The following is a 20981-nucleotide window of genomic DNA, read 5'->3' on the forward strand; positions in this document are numbered from 1 at the left end:
AAAGAGATTTCAAAATTCATGTAAACGTGAAACTTGATTTTTAAAAAATTTTTTTAAAAGTATTAAGAATTTAGTGATCAATTTCTTAACACTGACAGTTTAGTGATAAACAGGTGTAAGCAATGAAAAGGGCTCTATCAGTTTCACAGTGCTGGACAGAATGTGAGAACTGTGGTGGTCAAAAGTGAATGATACTAACTGATCATGTGCCTTTTATCACCTTTTAATTTTTTTAAAAAAACCCAAACTCAAACTATCTTCATGAGTTGGATGCACTTGATGGACTGAGTAGTGTTTTGGAAATATTTACAAGTGATTCACTGGTGCCTGATTACCAGACAAGAATTGCTTCAGAGCAGCAAATGAAAGGAATTAAAGTACTAAATCCACTCCCAGGCAGGATGCCATTCTTGAGTTTGTTTTTTCTGGGGGGTGGGGAAGCATCCATCTCTCAAGAACTTCTGACTTTAAAGCTACTGCTGTTGTTGGAAGAAAGGAGAGTTTTGTCTTCGGCAGTTTTTTTCCCCTTCATTGAGCAGTTTCTGAACTTAGAGGTGTCTAATGCATTCCCTTTTTATCTTGGCTTCACTGAGAGATGTTTCAGCTACTGTACTCAAAACAATGCATCTATATTTTGGATCCTCCTTCATTAACAGCTTCAAGAAACACCTTCGTTGAAATTGCTATTAATGCTTACTGGTTTCTGAAAAATCAGCAGTAAGACTTAATTTCAGTTAACTATTCTTGGGAAAAAACAGAGCTTTGAATGAGGATGTCCTAAGGCTGTCTTGCGTAACTTGGGCATTTGACAAAAAGATTTTTCTAGTCTCAGTCAAGCTCCTTGGGTAAAAAAATCCTTTCAGGTTTTAAAGCCTAACTAAAACTCCTTGAAGGAGAAACACTACAACAGGTGAATTTTACATTCATTTGATTAAGAACAGAATTTATCATTTATTGTTCAATTAAAGAGTTTTAAATGACAGTACTTAATTGCTTACCTCTAATGATAAGAAGTGCATCACAGTTGCTTTTGGCAGATCCACCTGTAAAAATATGAGGAAATCAAAACAGTTCTTCTATTATCAGTTTACCAACTAGCGACTAGCTATCCTAAAGGGAATCAGACTTTTTGATTTCCAGAGAAGCACTCGTGCTGATAGAAGTGGGAATTTACCAAGGTTTTAAACAAACTGTTGATGACAGATTCCGTTATGGAAAGTTCCACACAGGTGCAGGCAAACAGACAGTATGTTTCCTGTAAAGCATTTACTATTTTAAAGTCCTTTGTGACAGGGTCAGCAAAGTCTAAAAGCTACATACAGACAAAAAGCTACGTTGGTTTAAACGTGAGAGCAGATCTAACAGAAACAAGTTATTAAATCAACCACATTAGTTAGCATAAGCACAGCTTTAGAATTTACAACTAAATGCTTGTTAGATTCCATCCTGTGCAACTCTCCAATACATACAGTTTGATATACTTCTCAAGTATTAAAGAAACATGCCACGGGTCTTAAGCAAAAGTTTGGTTCATTTGGCATCTGAAGTGAGACTATTGGCAATAGTTTGTTCCAGACAGCAACTACATCATCCAATTCAATTAAGAATTTGAGATTAATTCAGGCTTCTGCCAAATACTTACTGCTAAAATCTCAATCTCGCTTGTTTTCTGTTGCAGGCTAGAAATGAATGTCTGAAGTCTTGTTTGCACCTGGCAACAAAAGATGGGCAAAAGTAAGATACACTGCTGCTGTGCCAGAGATTGGGAACACTTATTTTCAATTTCATAGATGATGAGAACAGAAAAGGCTGCTTCTAACACAAGATGTAGAACTACATCATATTTAAACTCAAATTCACATTTAATATAATTTTCAGTAACAATTCCACAACAGTCCTCGATGTGTAGACAGGAAGGAGTCCAGGGCTGAGCCACTCTTGCAGCAATGGTAAAGACTTGAAAATACTGGTACTCTACTAAAGGAGACAGAACTGCACGTTAGAATGCGAGTTCTGGCATATGTAGTAAAAGCTGCCTTTCTGTTTCTGGACAACTTTTCAGAGGAATGTGAGAACCTGTGACTGGATACAGCAAATCATCTCTAGCTGAAGAAGGACAACTGATTTGAAAACCAAACCAAAGTAAGGATCATGCCTTGTAACACTATTTTGCCAGAGCAAGTTAGTAATCCTGCAAAGGTAGCACTTTACAAATGTAGTTGCAGCCTTGCACTATGTTGTCTTTTGTACCTTGGAAAGATGCTTTTATGTATTAAAAACCTGAAAACAGCAAGTCTGTTTAGCTCAAAGCAGAGAATAACATCCACTTCTTTGTTTGGGTTCTGAGAGCTATTTACAGGGGGGACTTTTTTGTTGCACATCCAAATTTGGACTGAAAAGTTTACAGTTCTGTTTTACACTGTGTACTCTAAATATCTTGAAGTCAATAATACTAAATGAGCAAACTCTGACATTTGTTTCTAGCATCACTTAATCTTTTCTATATTATTATATCATCATGTTTTAGGTACGGTGTTTTTTTTTTTAAACTGCAATTTTTTCTTAGGCCTTTAGTTTGAGACAGTAGAGTATCTGTTACAAACATATTACAAATTAAAAGTATGTTAAATTTGCACCTTTAACACACTTCAGTATTAAAAAAAAGGGAAATTCCAGAACCATGGTTCCTACTAAAATTACATTTCTAATATTCTAGTATTATGATGGCTGAGCCACAATGTCACAAATAATCCCCAAGATCCAAAATGTTAAAAAAAGGTGGTTTTCCTTTCAACCTTTTGTGTTGCTTAGTCTATTTTAGGAATAAAGAGCAAACAGGATGTATTTGTGGAGGTTAGATGACAGTGAAAATATGAATTTTACCATTCCTTAACTTTTAAAGGATCACTTCTTAATATTTATTTGATGTGTGTGTACCTGAACTTCTTGACGACGCCTGGCACTGGCAGATAATTTTTCAGGAGCTATAACACTAACATTAGGCACTACAAGAGTTCCATGTGATTCAAATGCACCTAAAATGCAAACACATAATTTTAGATTATATTCTTTATACAAGAAGTAGCAAGAAACAGAAAATTAAGCTAATAGTATATGGTTCAAAAAGCTACTAAAAACCCGCAAAGTCAAGTAGATAGGATAGTGAAACATGTGCATGTAAATTCTCAGATGCTCACTTATGACTCTGAGGGACTGGTTGGTAAGACTAAGAAATTTGGTATTTTGCATCAGTGTTCCCTGAAACTAATAAAAGGTTCCAAATGGCTTACAAAATTTTACAGAGGAGTGTAGTGTACTTAATATCAAAAAAAGAAAAGCTATTACAAGAATGAAGCAACTATTTAATGTTCAGTCCCATAGCAGAGTTAATGACAAACAATAAATCTTGGCTCCTGCAAATAACAATAATTAAAATCTGAAATGGCTTATTCTGAAATACAAATTGCCACTTCTGGTAATCACACATGCACACAAACTCCCCCCTGCCCAACACCCCAAGTTAAGCGTGGCCACCTTTCTCCCTCATTGTTATGCAAGGGGGGGAAAAAATCATTTATTTAAAAACAACAATGACCACCACACACCATATCTTTACGTAATAAAATGATTATAAAAAATGCCAAACTTTGTGCACACAACATATATTATTCTTTAATATTCTTTATACACAAACTTCTACTATCAGACTAAGCAGTAAAAACTTGTAGCTAAAAATGTAAAGGCATTTTCATTTGACAAAAAAAAAAAGTCTAGAACGGTAGGTCAATCTACATGGTCTCAACACTGTTAACAACCACAGGTCATGTCATTTTTCATCAAGATGACATTTAATTCCTCCTCAGCTAGGAAGTGCTCATGGTTTTTGGCTTTTCCCCCCCTCCCGAATCATTGCATCAATGAATGCTTGCATGAGGAATATTCTGTCTGTTGGTCTGGACACTTATTTTGTTAGTGTGGAGAGAATTTCAGTTTTCAATCACTTGGAATACGGTTGAATTAGGAGGAAGTGTCTTTAACTAGACGCACTGCTAGAAAGCATTTTCTTGCTCTGACTTTGATAATACATTTGTTCTGGTTTTGTCACAGAGTTAATTTTCTTCCTAGTAGCTGGTACAGTGCTGTGTTTTGGATTCAGTGTGAGAATAACGTTGATAACACACTGATGCTTTAGTTGTACTAAGTAGCACTTATCATAAGTTAAGGATTTTTTTCAGTTTCCTGTGCTCTGGCAGCGAGCAGGTGCACAAGCAGCTGGGAGGGAGCGTGGCCAGGAGAGCTGACCCAAACTAGCCAAAAGGATATCCCATACCATAGAACGTCACAGCCAGTATAGAAACTGGGGGGAGTTGGCCAGGAGGGGCCAATGGCTGCTTGGGGACTGGCTGCGCATCAGTCAGCAGGTGGTGAGCAATTGCATCGGGCATCACTTGACTTTCTTGGGGTTTATTTCTCTCTTTTTGTTATCTTCCTTTACATTAAAATATAATAATTATAATAATTGTATTTTCATCATTAAGCTGTTCTCATCTCAACCCACAAGTTTTACTTTTTTCCCCCCCAACTCTCCTCCCCATCCCACTGAGGTGGTGCTTAGTTGGCTGCATGGTGCTTAGTTACTGGTGGGGGTTAAAATTACGTTCCACCAAGATTTTCTTATAAAACAGTTTTTAAGGAGAAAGAGAAACAGTTTGTATGTTCTGTAACTAGTGACTAAATACCTGAAGTATTAGTAAATGATCCCTTTTGATTTGGTACTGAAAGATTGTCTGAGGTTTCTCTAAAAATAAACAAAAACAGGGAAACAAATTACAATAATGAAGAAATATTGTAATAAAACATGGTTTCAGATTATCATACAAACATACTTGGTTCATTCCAACAGATAAAGAAATTTATGGATACTTCTGAGCACATATCTGCAGATAAAATTCTACTTTGGAACAGACAGGTAATCATAAAAAACTGCATGACAAAATCAGATTCAGAATCAATCCTTATGCTTTCTATCAATACAAAAGCACGTGTTCCCCATCATTGAAGAGTGATTTAGATCTTAATACTATAATACATTTATGAGAATATTCTCATTCTCATAAAATATTCTCTTAAATTAAATTATTAATTTAATCTGCAACTTCTTACAGGTTTCTGTGAGATACTACTAAAGTATCAAAGTAATATTGATACTTCAGATCCCACATACTCAAAGCAGCTTTCAGTAATTGGTTTGAATCCCTTTACTTTCCACATTCAGGATTCATTAACAAAGAAATTTGCCAGTGTTATTACAATCATAGTTACTGCATTTCTCTGTGTCCTGGTTTTGTCTGGGATAGAGTTAATTTTCTTTCTAGTAGCTGGCACAGTGCTGTGTTTTAGACTTCGGATAAGAATAATGTCGATAACACCCTGATGCTTTCATTGTTGCTAAAGCAGTGTTTATACTAAGTCAAGGACTTTTCAGCTTCTCATACTGCTCTGCCAGCAGAGGCTGGGAGTATCCAAGAAGTATTGGGAGGGGACACAGCCAGGACAGCTGACCCAAACATCTCAAAGGGATATTCCATACCATACCATACCATACCATGCCCAGTATAGAAACGGAGGGCAGTTGGTCTGGGGGCACTGTGGCTCAGGGACTGGCTGGGCATCAGTCAGCAGATGGTGAGCAATTGCATTGGCCATCACTGGTTTTGTATATTCTATTGTTATTATCTTTCCATCCTTTTCTGTCCTGTTAAACTGTCTTTATTTCAACCCACAAGTTTTACTTTCTTCTGCTCTTCCCCCTATTCTCTCCCACGTCCCACTGTGTGTGTGTGGGGTGGTGGTGTGAGCGAGCATCTGCATGGCACTTAGTTGCTGGGTGAGGTTAAACCATACCACTCTGTTTATTATTACCAAATATGGGGTTTTCTATATTTTGTTCTCAGGATCTAGAAATAAGGTAACTTTTAGAGTTATTTTCTTTCACAGCTTCTACTAGATCCTGTAGATCTGTCAGAAAACACACAAGAATCAGGTTGGTTGTGAAGTTAAATGCTAAGACTGGCTGAGGCCAGAAAAAGAATGAAGAGGTGGGTACCAGGAGACATCAACCACCTGTACAAACTAGTGCTCGAGTTAAGTATCTCCCATCTTAACGATTTCCTTTATTGCTAAGTCTATTCAGAAATACTACAGATGTCAAATCTAGTTTGTGTGACTAAACCATGTCTGTTCCAGCTGCTATTACATATATACATATATATGTACACCCATATATATATATAGATGTGTGTATAATTATGTATTTACAAAGGGCTGCGTGTGAATAACAGTTATACTGCTTATGCACACAGGTGCGACTGTAGCCTCTCCTGTGATTTCAGTCCTAACTTGTATTGGTGACAATAAATAGTAATTTCAACAAAGATAGGATGATGGAGTGTTGCTGTGTATCCCGAGTCTGAGAGGTGTTTCACTTGTGCAAGCCAAAGCGTACAGGTGCACTACAATTACACCTTCCTTTTTATCATATCAACACTGCCTCAGAATGAAAGGGATCTGCTGCTTCACTTCTCTGATTACACAGTACATGAATGTAGCGGACTTCTGGTCAGTAACAGGGACGCGCAAGCAGTCCTGCCATACAAACAATACTCCTGTTCTAGTAGCATCGGAGTTGGATAACTGCATGGCCTTTTCATTTATGAAGCACTATGGATAAATATGACAGGAACTAAGGAAATCACTCTCTTTTAATCCCAATAAAATTCTATAACCAAGCCTTTTGTTTTCTTTTCCCCTCAGAAGGGATTAAGCAAAACTCTATTCTTTATCAAATAAAATCAAGGTTTAACTGAGCATATACTAAAATTACTTCATTATAACAAACAAACATTCACTTCTGATTTTGACTATTCATACTGACATGGTATGCTACTTACCTACTACATCTTTCATCACAGATTTTAGTTTTCAGTTTCTGGACCAGGTGATCTACTAAGTCAGATTCCAAAATCCTTTTCTCTGTCTGTCTGTCTTTCTCAAAGGATTTCACCTGTGATGTAGTTCAGTGGTTCTTAAGATTGTTGATTCTTAAAATGGCATACGAATAAACTTATCAAATTTAATCAAAACCAAACTGGATTATTGATCCATTGAAGGTGAAGCAATCAAAGGTAGGAAGCCATCATCATTACCAATCAATCACTGCCAATTAAATCTTGGATTAGATTTTTTTTTTTAAGCCAACTAATTTTCTCTGCATTTCCAAAGCTTAAACTAGCTTGGATACTTGTATTTAATATGTGACAATTTAAGAGAATGGTTTATAGGTGTAAATACCATAATAGCATATTTGGTTTGGGGCTTTTTTTTAATTAAGGAATTATGTTAGAATAAGGCTTGCCTTTCAGTTTGCAAGAGTTAGATTCAAACACTCAAAACTCAGAATACCTGCTCCATCTTTACTGGGAAGACATTATTCAGTAACAACACCATTCACCTCATTAGCATGTTCTTTGTTGGATTTGCTTCAATAAAGCCGTATTTAAAAGAACCACAAGACTATTAGGGAGCGAAGACATTGATATATCGCATTCTCATAATCAAAATCTACTTGTTCATACAGTTACTGCAGTTATTTGCTATTTCTGTTACAATGACAAGGAGAGCAAATAAGTGAAAAATATTTTAGAAATTCATATTGGCTAGGTAACATGGCCATGCCAGATACTGTCAAATGGTTACTTTTATTGAATCAAAGAATGAATCTTTATTCTTTGAATAATGTTTTTTTCCTAATAATCTGGAATAAAGAATATTTTTAAAACTCTTAACTTCTAAAAAGGTACCAGAGCTACAGGTTGTGAAGCACAGAAGGTGGTAATTCTTGTTGTGACGCAGTCCAGTCTTTCCATCTTGACCTCAGCTTACAGAAATGAGGAGTGTGGTTCAGACTCTGTTTGATCTACACAGATTTTTAGATTTATGTTTTTATTTGTATTTGTTTTGTAATATGGAAAGCTCCCAACTGGAAAGATTACCAAGTCAAATGATTTATTCTGTAGATTCAAAGAAATCGGAGACAACAGAAACCTTTTTCCACTTAAAGACACCGACGACTCAACGTTGAGCAATGTTTGCACTAACCTCTGGACTTTCCTAGAGGAAAGGAGGTCTGTGAATAACAGTGTGATGGAGGGATAAAAAGCAGGCTTCTTCAGAAGCAACTGAAACTGTATTTACCTGAATTCCATCTACTTAAAGTACTTCACTGAAAACAATCATGATCTTAAAAAGAAATACAGAACAACAGATTATCAGTCTGAAACACCATCAAGCATCCTCTAGTTCCACACTTACCTTCACATGACTTCCTTCTTTATCTGAGACAAGAGCCACATATGTAATCCCAGAGCATCTGCAATATTCCTGAAGTTCTTCCTGGGACTAAAGTGGGAACAGGGGAATGGAACAGAAATTTGTCAGATTGTAAAATTACTTAAGTAATCAAAGTCTCCTGTCCTTGATTAAAATAACTTGATATACAGCAGTTACATTGATAATGTAAACTTCTGAGAGAGGAAAGCTTTATTAACAAGTCCAGGAGGTGAAACTTTATTACACATGTATTTATCTACTTCATGGTCCTTAAAAATTGAAGTCTGTCTCAAGTCTACACTAGTCAGAGAGAACACCTAGGTCCTGCAGTCCTAGGCCCCACATGGAAGGGCTAGCTGGATCTAGAAGTGCAGGGTCTAGATAACTGAAAATCTGCAGTGTAACATCAATCAGTTACCACCCCACTGTCTGCAACTGTCAGCAACAGCTCAGTCCTGCAGGACTGGTACTCTGTCGTGAAAGCTGACTCCAGCTGGGTTTCAAAAAACCTGAGGCTGACTTACATCATTCTCTCAACACTGAACTCACTGAAGGGCTTGCTATACTGACTTAGCAGTGGGTTGCAGGACAGCATTAGACAGAGGCAGAAACTACCCAAACCTTTGTTCCTTACAAACTGCAGAAAGAACAGAACCCAGGGCAATCACAGGAAAAGCATAATGATCTGGATTTTATTCAGTTCTGAGGGATTTAAACTGCTGAAAATATTATGGCAAAAGACTACAAAAAAGGCAGACAATTAAGTGAGTGAGCTCAAAACTGTCTGCTCTGCAGCCCATGACTCTGAATGGGCAACTGCAGCGTTTCTTTTGTTAGTCACCAACTGGCATACTTAAAGCTGGATGAGGCTCATAATCCTCAGATAACTGCCATCATTATTAAAAGGGACTTCAGCATTGCTACGCAGCTTCACTACTCCTTTAGTCACTACTGCCTCACTGGTCTGCTTGGTTTCAGCTGAAGGAAAACTCAGCTTGCCACTCTCCCTCCCTCCTATCACACATCTCTCCAAGGGCTACATGGGGACCCCACAGCATCTCTAGTAGCTCAGTTTATTAAACTGTTTTCCTACAAGTAGAATGATGTATTTCCTCTGTACCAGATAGTCTTTAGCCATGTGGATGTATTTAAAAGTTGATGCTACTGTTCTGTTCCAGACATGCCCTTTATTAAGGATTAACTCATTCATTCAGTGATTCTACCTGCAGCCCTCATTGAAAAGGAAATGTATTGCCTCCACTGGTACAAAATATGCTTCTGCTGTGAAGCATCATCACTTCACTTAACTGGAGTTAAATGGCCTCATTTTAAAATTTGTTACATGACTTCTCCCCTTGATTTCAATAGGCCTTTGACTCCACACTCTGTGTACAACTGGGGAAGGTTCCTTTGTGTTCCGAGGAGGGCATGAAGATCCTCCATCATATTTTGAAATACTCTGTGAGGTAGAGAGGAAGAATGCTGAAAGGCCAGTGAGACTTTAATGTTATTGTATCCAAATAGCACCCTACATGCTCAGTTTTATAAGTCTAACTCAATAAAAACTAGAAAAAAATTGAAAGAAAAGGGTCTTAGGCTGCACTAGAGAACAACAATACAGTTAACACATGGAGACAGAAATTCTACCTGGGACCAGTCATACATTATTTCGGCTGGAATTCCTGCAGTCCAGAGTTTCTGAACAATATTGATAGCTCTACCCATTGACATCTGACCAACACTTACAACCAGAAGGTCACACAAGCTGACAGAAACCTGAAGGAGAAGTAAAAACAAGGGGGACAATATTAGCCACAAGGCTACCTCTTCCCTTCATAAGGCAGTTAAAATAACAAAGATGAATAAATATACTAATGTTTTCCAAAATGCATCAAACTGAAAAAAAAAAGTTAGATGCATCTCAGTTTAGAGCCACAATCTACCTAAGCATGTCTGAAAGTCACTGAAGCTTAATCTTTGACAAAAAGCATCTACACAGCCTCAGCTTGCAAAGTATCCTAGTCTATCTTGTTCTTTCCTTCCCACTCTGCTTAGCAATGCTTTTATTCTTATAATGAAAAGTTAGTGATATATACATTCCACAACCAAGTGAAATTATGTGACACTGTACAAAGTAGTCCATTTTCTTAAGTTTCCTTTCATCTCTCACCTTCTATACTTTTATAAAGGGAGAAGTGGTAGGGGCAAAGTAACACTTATTAGCTAAATAACTACAGTTGTACTCTTTCATATGAAACTATCCACAGGCTGAGAAAAATGTCCTGTTTAAATTAAAAATAAAAGGGTATAAGCCTGAAGATCCTCTCTTCTCCTAATTCTTATTTAACTAAATAATTTTTATTAGAGGAACACAGGTCATCTTGATGTTTGCTGTCTATTTCAGTATGGTATTATTCTAGAACACATCTGAACATCTTAATTTTTTGCCCATCTGTGGCTTCAATTAGGTTACTGAACTATCAGAAGTAAACAAATAAACAAAACCCCCCACCTCCCAAAAACACAGACTTACAGAATCCTCCACACTGGAAACAGCAGCAGTTATTTTATCTATAGCTATGCTGACTCCAACAGCTGAAGGAACTGGTCCTACCGTCTGCGGCCCTCTAAATTGTGGAATCTCAAAACAAGACAAAAAGAAAATGGAAGACCCAAATGGTTACTTTTGCAAAATGTCAAGAAGTTTTTTCATTTTTTCATGGTTGGTGTTTTTTTTTTTTTAATATCTAAATTCATTAAGAGAGATGAGCACATACCAGATGATCATATCTGCCCCCTGCAGCAAGAATTTCAGGCACAGTTCTTTGTCTTCTTTTGATGTATGCTATAAACTGAAAGATAATACCATTGTGCTGCTGTATTTTGTAAACTAGTCCCAGATTTATAGAAATCTGTAAAATAAAAATATGTGTACAAGACCTTTACTAATATTACCAGTTAATATAGTTAATTTCCTATCAGCAGTGTGGATTGAAAACACTTTTCACATAAGACATATGGAAACACTCCTTATCTCCAAAAATTTAACATACAATTAAAAACAAGGAAATAATGCTTTAATTTTAAAGCATCCCAAGAACCTACCCCAAGAACCTACAGCACAAAACCCAAACAGCAAGCCTCAAGGAAGATGGAGGAGGGGAGGCCTTTAGCAGTCAGCTTTCTGTATTTTAAAAATATTTACAGTTTGCCTCAAAATTTAAGAAGACTTCTTATGCTCTAGGCAATGCTTTCAGTCTTGGTTGGAAAAAAAAAAAAGTCTTTGTGTCATTAGATAGAAATCACACCAGAGACTTCTGACTGGAAGAGGTCTTAGTCTTAAAATGAGTCTTAAAACAAACAAACAAACAAACAAATCAATGCCAAGTATTACTACTTACCATCAAAAGACACTTTGATGTGCCTTTTCTATTCTAAAATACCATTACTTTGTTTCCTGGCAAATTACAAGGCCCAGCATCTGATAAATTCATTAATTTATTAGCAGACTATTTTACAAACCTGAAGTTTTATTCCAAGTTGCTTTAACAGACCAATGATTTCCTCTAAATCCTTCATGCCATGCTTTAACAGCTGAGTGATACCTGGCTTTTGTTTTATCATTGTGTTTAAAAATGGAAATACATTGCTTGCTTCTCCCTTCTGCTCAATGAATCTGTAGAGTCGAGAAAGCTAAAAAAGAAATTCAGATAAAAAACAAAGTAGCACCACTGACAGCACTTATAATAGGTCATGTGTGGAAAAAAAGAAAAATATTTGATTTGGTGTGACTAAAATATCTGCCTTTTCTTGCTTGTTTTACCCAGCAGTCTGTTTTTACCTAGCCAGCTGAGGAAAGAAATGGACAGGCACAAGTCTCATTAGGGTGTCCAGAAGTTAACTCTTTAAGCACATTCATCAACATTTGAAGACAATTTTTTTTTAGTTTCTTTCAGTTTGGTTTACTAAGTACAACTGCACAGTATTCCATTTACCCTTTAATTGTTTGCACAGTCTGAAAAATACATTTGAAAGAAGAAACAAACTTGGGACAGTTGCAATACTGACTTCCAGAGAGAAAAAGAGAACAAAATAAGACCACTTCCAAAGAGACATATCTGCAGTTCAAAATAGATCAATGTTTATATTTCTTTCTCTGGTTGATTAAAACTGCAGAGTAAATAAAATACTACTGACTTATGGCAAGTCACAGGGAAATTAAAACCAAATTAAAATTACTTACACTATTTGATGTGAGAGAAAGATTACAGAATTTGGCTTCTACTTCTCTTTTAGTCAGTTTTTCAGTCTACAAGAGAAAGATTCAAATGTATTCAACAACTGAGTTACCAAAAAAAAATTTACTATTGCTGAGGAGAATTAAAACACAGATTCCCAATACCTTTAATTGAAGGTTGCATTTACTAACTGCAATACTACTGTAAAAGAACAAAACCAATAGCTAACATTTTTCACCAATCTTGGAGTGGAGACATATTCAGCTTGGTTTCAGGAAGCAAAAAACAGTAAAAAAATATCAACTTTATTGAAAAGCACTTCTGCGTAAATACTGAAATGCTTATGTAAATAATAAACAAAAAAAGAAATCAAAGGAAATTAAAAGGCGTTTTGTTGGGATTTTGACACAACCTTAATTATTCAAATTTCATCTATTTTCTCTGCTTATAAGGTAGAAGAGACCAACATGATATTAAGATACATTTTAAATTTTTTACTTAATAGCACACTAGTTCTTAATTATACGGGTGAAAAATTCTCTCATAAATACACATATAAAAATAATCTTAAAATATCCCAATCCAGAAGTAACAGAAAAGTAATTAAAGTTTAGTGCCCAAAGATAGCCAGCCTTTTTATATATCAACAAGATATTCCTTGTTTTGCTGGTGATGGTCTGTTACTCAGTTTTAGTGATAGCTCCACAAAGTAAGACACTCTACAGTGATGATTACTGAGATTAGATTATTATCTTACCACAGCATCATACAGAATGATGTAGACTTGACTGAGTTTATCCTCTGGTATCCCACAGTGCATAAGTATAGCTTTCAGTAAGGAAGTGTGGTTCAAGTAAATACTGTAATTTCTTTCCTAATGATGAGTAAAGAAAAAAAAAAAAAAAAAAAGGCAGAAAGAAAAGTTTGGTTTTTTTTTTTTAAACAAAATGTAATAGAAAAAGAGGTTTCCTAAACATTTCATAATAGTTCAAAACTAACTTCAGACCTCTCCTTCCACCACATTATCTTCCATCTGTAACTAAAGAATGGCAAGGCTTGTCCCATTCTATAATAATTACTTGCTGACAGAAGATGTTATTTCAATGACAATAAGGATTCAATTAATATTTCCCTTGCGCACAAACCTAAGAAACATATTTTTGATTTAAACGACAGTGTTCTGTAACTGACTATTGATAAAATGTGAAAACAGTTCTGCACTTGTTAGTTAAAAGAACTATCCCTTTTAAACACATTAGACTAAATACTTAAATTAAAATTTTAGGATTGAAAAGAGAGCAAAGGGAATGACTAAATAATCTACCTGTAGCACTGAAAACTCTTGAATGATTTCTGAAATGGCATAAATTGTTTCTGCTATAGGCAAAAAGCTATTTCCAGTAGATGTAATGATGTCAAATGCACATTCTAGGAGTTCTTTTGGATGACAGCGGTCTAACTTCCGAGGTCTGAAAACTCGCTCTATACAGTATCTAAAAGAAACATTAAAGAACGAATCAGCATCCTCAGTAGCCACTGCCACAAAGCACAGCATCTGTGCAAAACATCATCTCTATGTCCCTTACCTTTTCAAGTTTGATATGTTATTTCTAGCTACAAATCTTGCAAAAGGAATCTGAAAAACAAAATACATGAAATTCATTGAAAAACAGCATTCAGTATGACCAGGCTCTGAAACTGGAGATGAATTACTACTGTGCAGTAACATTTGTACTCTCACATGTGTAATAATGCCTTAAATAATTGCCATAGCCAACTAATATTTATCTAATCGTCCTTGCTGCAAGTTTTATATAAAAACACCTCCCCCTGCCCCCCCCGCCCCCCCCCAAGTTCCTAGAAGAGACTGGAGAGATACACAAAGACATTTCTTAATTACCCTTATGCATACAAAATGCATCATAAATCAGCTATGAGCACATTAGATTGTACAAGCAGGTATTTTGCTGTTTACATAAAGATATGAAGGAGTATTTTTTAATAAGTCTTTGGTCAACACATTTTCCAAAACAAGTAATTCCAACAGAAGGATCAGTTTTGTAGATCATGTACAAATCCTTAACTGTGAATCACGTTGTACAGCTTGATGTTATAAATGCAAAAGAAGGGTGAGTCAAACTGACTTAAATTAGTGACATGGAATATAGTAAGTCAGGTTCTTTAACAATAATAAATAAAAATATAACTTCAAGCATTTAAGTATTAAATTAAGTGCAAAGTAACTAACTAGGCCAACATTGCATATAATTGGGTATTAGTGATAGAGGAATCCCAGATAGTAAAGTTTCAATTGTGCAAACAGCAATTCCTCTCCAGAGAATTAACCTTGACAACATCTGTTTAAGGAATATAAAACCGTACAGACTGTTACCCACATCCTCTCTCTCTCATTACCCACATAAAAACAAGAAGGGGATGGGAACATTAGAATTTTCACTGGTCACTGGAAAATTCTTGTGTCTTACATGCCCAAGAAAAAAAATCCCAACCACCCACCAAACTAGCAGTAACATCTATCACATTCATAATATGGCATTATTTTCACCTGTGGGTTTTTTTTTTTTAAAAAAAAAAAAAAAAAGAAAGAGAAAAAGATTCTATTTCTTCCCTATGTGGTCAGGGCTCCAGCTGTCAAGACCAGGAGTACAGTACTAAGGAATACAGGAAGACACTGAAAGACACACTACTTCAACAGTCAGGAGAAGTATAAGCCTAAACCAAATACGTGACTAGTGAATCAATGTTATCTACAAACACCAGAGCACTCTTCAAAGCCAGCTCTGCTTGCAGAGATGATAGTACTTACTCTGAGGTCATAAGGAAGCATTACCAGCATTCCACTGTGATCCATGAAATATGAAGCTTCATTATGTTCATATAGTTTTTTATTTCTGGGCATTAACAGTGGAGTATGCAGCTTGATGGCTCCTGCACAAAACCAGTAAATTACTATTAACTTCCATTTCAGAAGTAACATCTGCTTTTTACAAGCTCATAAACAACCTTGAAGGGCATGACAATCTCAACGAATACTTTTAAAATAATGTAATTTTTTAAGTGTCCTTAAAGGACATTCCTCTTCCACTGTTTAAAGAAAGCCATCAAACAAACTCTGATGTTCTATCTCACATGCTTCTTAGGCTCAGCATGCAGCCCCCAGAGAAACAGAGAACTGACAAATCCATAGCCCCAGCAGAATCCTCACCTTGCCCTTCCTCTTTAAACACTACTTTCACAAAAGCATGCATAGAAACAGATGAGAAACTCTACAGACACTAGAGTACTGTTTCTGTCTAGAGGCACTTCCACAGAAAATAAATATTGTTCAGACATGTTGCATCCTGTGTCTCAAAAACATAGTAGAAGTGTTTATGGTTCACTTTAAAACATCATAAATACCTTTTTTTCTGGCTATATTTTGCAACCACTTACCTGTATGAATCCAACCTTCATGGAAACCTTACTATTAACAATAATATCACTAATCACTGAAAATTACTTTCCTGTTTTAAACTCTGCTGATTCTCAAACAGCTATTTTATTATAGAAGCTTTGGTCACATCTCCAATTATATTTCAACATAAACAGTTAAAATCAGACAAAAAAAACAGCCCTAAATACCTCGAAATGCTTCTAACCATTACAGATGACAGATACAATCTAATGGAAAAAATATGTATCCAAACCCCCAGTTTTTTCCAAAAGAATTAAAACATTTCTATCTTGAAAATGCTGTCAAACACTCTTCAGTCTGTCAAGCTTTAGATGAGGAAGGGAGGAAGTAACTTCTCCTTATTTGATTTCATATTTCTCAGTTTCTCATTCTTTTGTGTTGCCAAAACTTGATCATGCTTAATCAGATTACAATATACTAGGAAGTCTCCCAGTTTCCATTTTAAAATTCTGTATTTTTGCATAAAATAGTATCATGAACACCTATAAACCAATAGAATTTATAACGTTTCAAATGTGGCAGGGTATGCATAAGTTTTCTTCCTCTCTTAAAAACTAGTTTAAAGCAAATACTACTACTAATGACTGGATAGGATCCTGGAAAATAAAAAACCATCAGAGACTATTAAGCACCACGACACCAGCTCTGGCTCAGGAACTTCCTGAACAGCAAATCGTTGCTAAGAGCAGTATCACTGGAAGTGCCACCATACACTTACTCTGTTTCCATGCTCTTTCTTTGGCCATTCCCATTCTGGCTATGTTCAGAGAAAGGTTACTGTGCTACAAGGACACCTGGTCTTTCACTATAGAGCTACCCTTATATTCAGATCTAGATTTTACATAACACTCCCTACCTCTAAAAGCTCACACAGACTATCAGAACAACCAAATAAATTCAAAGATATAATTGAGATTTTCACTGTTCTTTTTATAGAAAATTTAAATAATTCAGATTTAAGTTAACAGTTACTACTGGGATGTTGAAATAACAGCAAAAAACAATGTAAAAATTCAAAGGATGGGCAACTACTGAACATACTTTCCGACTCATGTGATAGCAGTAAAACCATTCCATTCACTTAAATCCATTTAATTATGAAAAAGGAAATGAACAACTTTTGTAAACACACCCACCGTGTCTTTTAAATATCCGGCTGACAATCTCACATACATGCTGCTGTATCTTGGCTGCCCAAATAGAAAAACTACCCTGAAATCATCACAAACAAGAAGAACATATGTAATTCATACGCCATGAACATTCTATGTAATACAGGCAATCATTCCACGTAATATAGGCAATAAGCATTCTGCTATCTCGTCCTACCATAATAAACTGTAATGCTTACACACTAAAAGATAACTACAGCTATACAAAACATTGTTGTATGGTGTTATCTTGTATTTCTTTAGATTTAGAAAAATTTAGGAGTTGAGAAACCAATGGTTACTTAGATTGCCATGATTAGAAAGGGAAGAAAACAGAGGCAACACATTCTGTTGACAATCAGATGCAAGTATCATTAGTTTGACAGAAATTCAGAGTAAAGAAAGTAATTATCTGCACAGAAGCTTAAAGCTTTAGCTGCTACCATCAAACACTGCTCACTTCTTAACTGAAGAATGAATGTAAGGTTCAAATATGGTTATTCAAGCCCACATAGTTCAGAGTATAGCTCTAAATAGAAACTAACATGACGGTTACACAATGCAATCGTCTCAAACACGTTAGAGTTTACCTGCATAAACATTTTTAAAAATCCAACAGAAGAAAAAACCCTCACACATCCCCAGAACACCTACAAACCTTCAGCATATCACTGTCATAGGTGTAGTCTATAGCTGGAGATATACGCTGTGAAAATATCTGACTCATCATAGTCCGGTAGGCCTTTCCATCCACATTTGCCAAGGTATGGTGGAGTACTTCATGGAGTTCAGACTCTTCCATTTGTGGTGGAGGAAGATGTTCACTTTTTAACAGCTCCACAGCTGTTGGTCGTGCTGCAGGATCATGGTTCAGGAGCCACGTAATAACAGTTCTCTACAAATAAAATCAAAATCTCATAGGTTAGAAAAATTTTATGTATTAGCAGTATTTACCACACTCTTCTTTGTCATATCACATTAACAAAAAATTATGAGACTTTACAGGGGACATAAAAAGGAGGATTCGAATCTTTGGGGTTCTTTGGTTATTAAATTCTAAATATATTTTATTGTGTTATCTGAAAAAAATTTACTAAAACAAGTTATTAGAAGTATGCCTCCTGGTATGACAAAATATCTAGTATCCTTTGTTGTTCTATGTTATGCTAACTCTGGCACTTCTTTATCAAGAAAGTTAAGAGAAAGCAAAAATCATACGCATAACAATGAAAAGTTACAGATATTAAAGAAGGGTGAATTTTCCTGGCATATTTCAGTAAACTGTAGAACATGGAAACATTTTTATGGTACTAGTAACAGGCAGATTGCTGTTTCACAGGCATAATAAATGAAAGCTAATGCTAATGGTCAACAGAAGAATCCAGTAGCACAAGGAAAAAGTTATCTAGATGGTCCAGAAAAGATTATACTGCTCCTCATCACTTAATTTCTCTGCCATGGAGGCATCCAGCTCTTGGCAGCTCTTTTCAAACTCAGAGCAGGCAATTCAGCTTGCACACCTCTTTGGTCTGTGACACAGACTTCTTTCAAAAGTTTAAGTTAAGTGTTAAACAATATAGCTGCCATTTGTCTGAGCCTACAAAGTCAAAACTGTCCCCTTAGAGTGCAAAAGGTATGCCAATAAACTCCACATTTATTTATGACTGTGGTCAGGGAATTTTGTAGGCAAGTATATTTCCATGTCGACTTAGTATATTCTTTTGAGATTTCTTCTTCCTTATTTTGTTCTAATGTCATGTAGTAAGAACTTGGCAGAGATTACTGATTTAAAATTAAGTGGGGAAAAAAATTAACATTTACTGAGAGGAAATATCTAATTGCTAAAGTGTCTTCAAAATTACCTGCTTTGCATGCTTGACTTCATCAAAGTCTTTCGGAAATACAATAGTGGGCTATAAAAAACAAAACAAAACACACATTTGAATTATAACAGGCAGTCCAGCTTGCTCAGACTAGTCTTAAGTTCTACATATTTAAACAGAGAAACTAAGCATTTTTATTGCCCATGGGGAAGAAAAAAAAAAAAATCCAGAAAAAACCCACATGGCAAATTTAGTCTGAAAAAAACCCAATGTCACTGAAACGTTTTTATGATGTTTTGTACAATGAAGATACAACCCATAATCACAAGCATTTACTAACTACAAATACCAACTGGTTCCTGAGCAAGACCCACCAGATTGAAACCTAGGTGTACTAAAGCTGTGATGTCTTTATCTGATATTTACACCATTAAAAAAATAATTTCACAGATAGAATACTGACTATGGTAATACCATCAAGGAATTCACAGTGCATTAAGGGAATGTCAGTACCAGCTCCAATTTTATTCTTCACTTCTCATTACATATTTTATAAACTTTTTTTTTTTTAAGCACTCCCTGTGGAAACATTTTTGTTATGTTTTCATCCTTTTACCTCCCTTAAGAAATTATCTGATGCACAGAATTAGTATCTTTTATATCCATGTACTTACCAGTCTTAGCTGACCAAGAACAAAGACCCTTTCTGATGCAGTACTCATGGGATGATAAGACATTTCAAAGAATATTATACCCAGACTGAACAGGTCCACTTTCTAAGGAAGAAAAAAAAAAAAAAGGAAACTTAAATGTAATACCTATGAATTCTTGGCAGAAAATGACAGCAGAGACAAAACAATGTTTTTGTTAAACTTCACAGTATATTACAACTGGAGAGAGAGGGGTGGGGTTTTCTGTGGTTTTTGGTTTCTGTGGTTTTTTGGGGCATTTTAAAAATTTCTTGTTAAATGACACAATCCATTAAGACTTGTTAGACATCAGTGCCTTCTATCATTACAGCACTGCCATGACGTAAAGGACTCCCACTTCAAAAACATTCTTGCTTTGAAATTCAGCTTGTCTCTGCACATAAACTGGATCTGCTTTGATGAAAAAAATGCACTCCACTTCCCAGAAAAGTCACAGTCTAGGAATCCAGGAGAGCAATATATACTTCCAATGATGACACTTTACCTTAACTAAAGGCTGCAAGATTTGTATCCTATTCATTTATAAAGGTCTTCCATGATTACCTGCTTTCAACTTGAAGTTGCTTGCACCTAGTCATGGTCACAGCACAGGCAGAAAACCTAACGCCTACATCCTTCCACCCTTGGTCTCCTCTCAAAGGAATATTTCCTCATTCCTTTGCTTATCACAGCAGTTGTACCACATCCCATTCCACCTTGAATTCACCTTTGTTGAGCAGGAATGACCTAAACTGTACCTGGTACCTTAGACTCCACGCTACCTTTTTATTAAGCCTACTCTAATCATACCTGATTGTAGGTAGACTTAGTGCTTCCTTGGACCTCTGGGCTGACATACAGCGCGGTGCCAACCATCCCTGTCAAATTACCTACATGGCAAAAGATAAGAGTACTAGTTTCAAGAAAGTGGGAGAGAAATGCAGCATCAAAAACCCACTCATCTTCTGTTCTCATTTCTTCTAGATTGGAATGCAGTCCTTAGAGAGAGAATCAGTCAAGAACAGTTTGCAAAACAGACAGTTCTTACCTTTACATGTCAAGTATCTGTGTCTATAGTAGCTAAACATATTTGTGGCTTTACAGAATTGTAGTATCATTTGTGGGCTAACCTACAACTAAATTTCACCTCTGTTACACTCATCTCAAAACATACAATGTACTGAAGTTTTCTCAAAACACAAAATTCAGCCTGTTAT

The 20981-nt window shown here is 35.9% G+C and overlaps 1 protein-coding gene across 4 annotated transcripts in view; it reads right to left on the reverse strand.

Annotated features, from left to right (window-relative positions):
- Nucleotides 1-20981, reverse strand: part of EIF2AK4 (eukaryotic translation initiation factor 2 alpha kinase 4) — a 42090-nt gene that overhangs the window by 1975 nt on the left and 19134 nt on the right. For 2 of the 4 annotated variants that reach the window (XM_074909771.1, XM_074909772.1), the window contains exons 18-37: nucleotides 20575-20654; nucleotides 19750-19851; nucleotides 19115-19165; nucleotides 17911-18147; nucleotides 17238-17313; nucleotides 15454-15575; nucleotides 14213-14262; nucleotides 13951-14119; nucleotides 13384-13500; nucleotides 12632-12697; nucleotides 11911-12081; nucleotides 11166-11300; nucleotides 10922-11029; nucleotides 10036-10164; nucleotides 8371-8457; nucleotides 6951-7063; nucleotides 4740-4798; nucleotides 2938-3035; nucleotides 1643-1711; nucleotides 999-1043 (exon numbers count right to left, since the gene is read on the reverse strand). In XM_074909771.1, the coding sequence (XP_074765872.1) occupies nucleotides 999-1043; nucleotides 1643-1711; nucleotides 2938-3035; nucleotides 4740-4798; nucleotides 6951-7063; nucleotides 8371-8457; nucleotides 10036-10164; nucleotides 10922-11029; nucleotides 11166-11300; nucleotides 11911-12081; nucleotides 12632-12697; nucleotides 13384-13500; nucleotides 13951-14119; nucleotides 14213-14262; nucleotides 15454-15575; nucleotides 17238-17313; nucleotides 17911-18147; nucleotides 19115-19165; nucleotides 19750-19851; nucleotides 20575-20654 (2084 nt within the window). The other 2 variants (XR_012633869.1, XM_074909773.1) reach the window with 2 other exon arrangements.

Source organism: Athene noctua, chromosome 6, assembly GCF_965140245.1.
Source record: "Athene noctua chromosome 6, bAthNoc1.hap1.1, whole genome shotgun sequence".
Taxonomy (NCBI): Eukaryota; Metazoa; Chordata; class Aves; order Strigiformes; family Strigidae; genus Athene; species Athene noctua.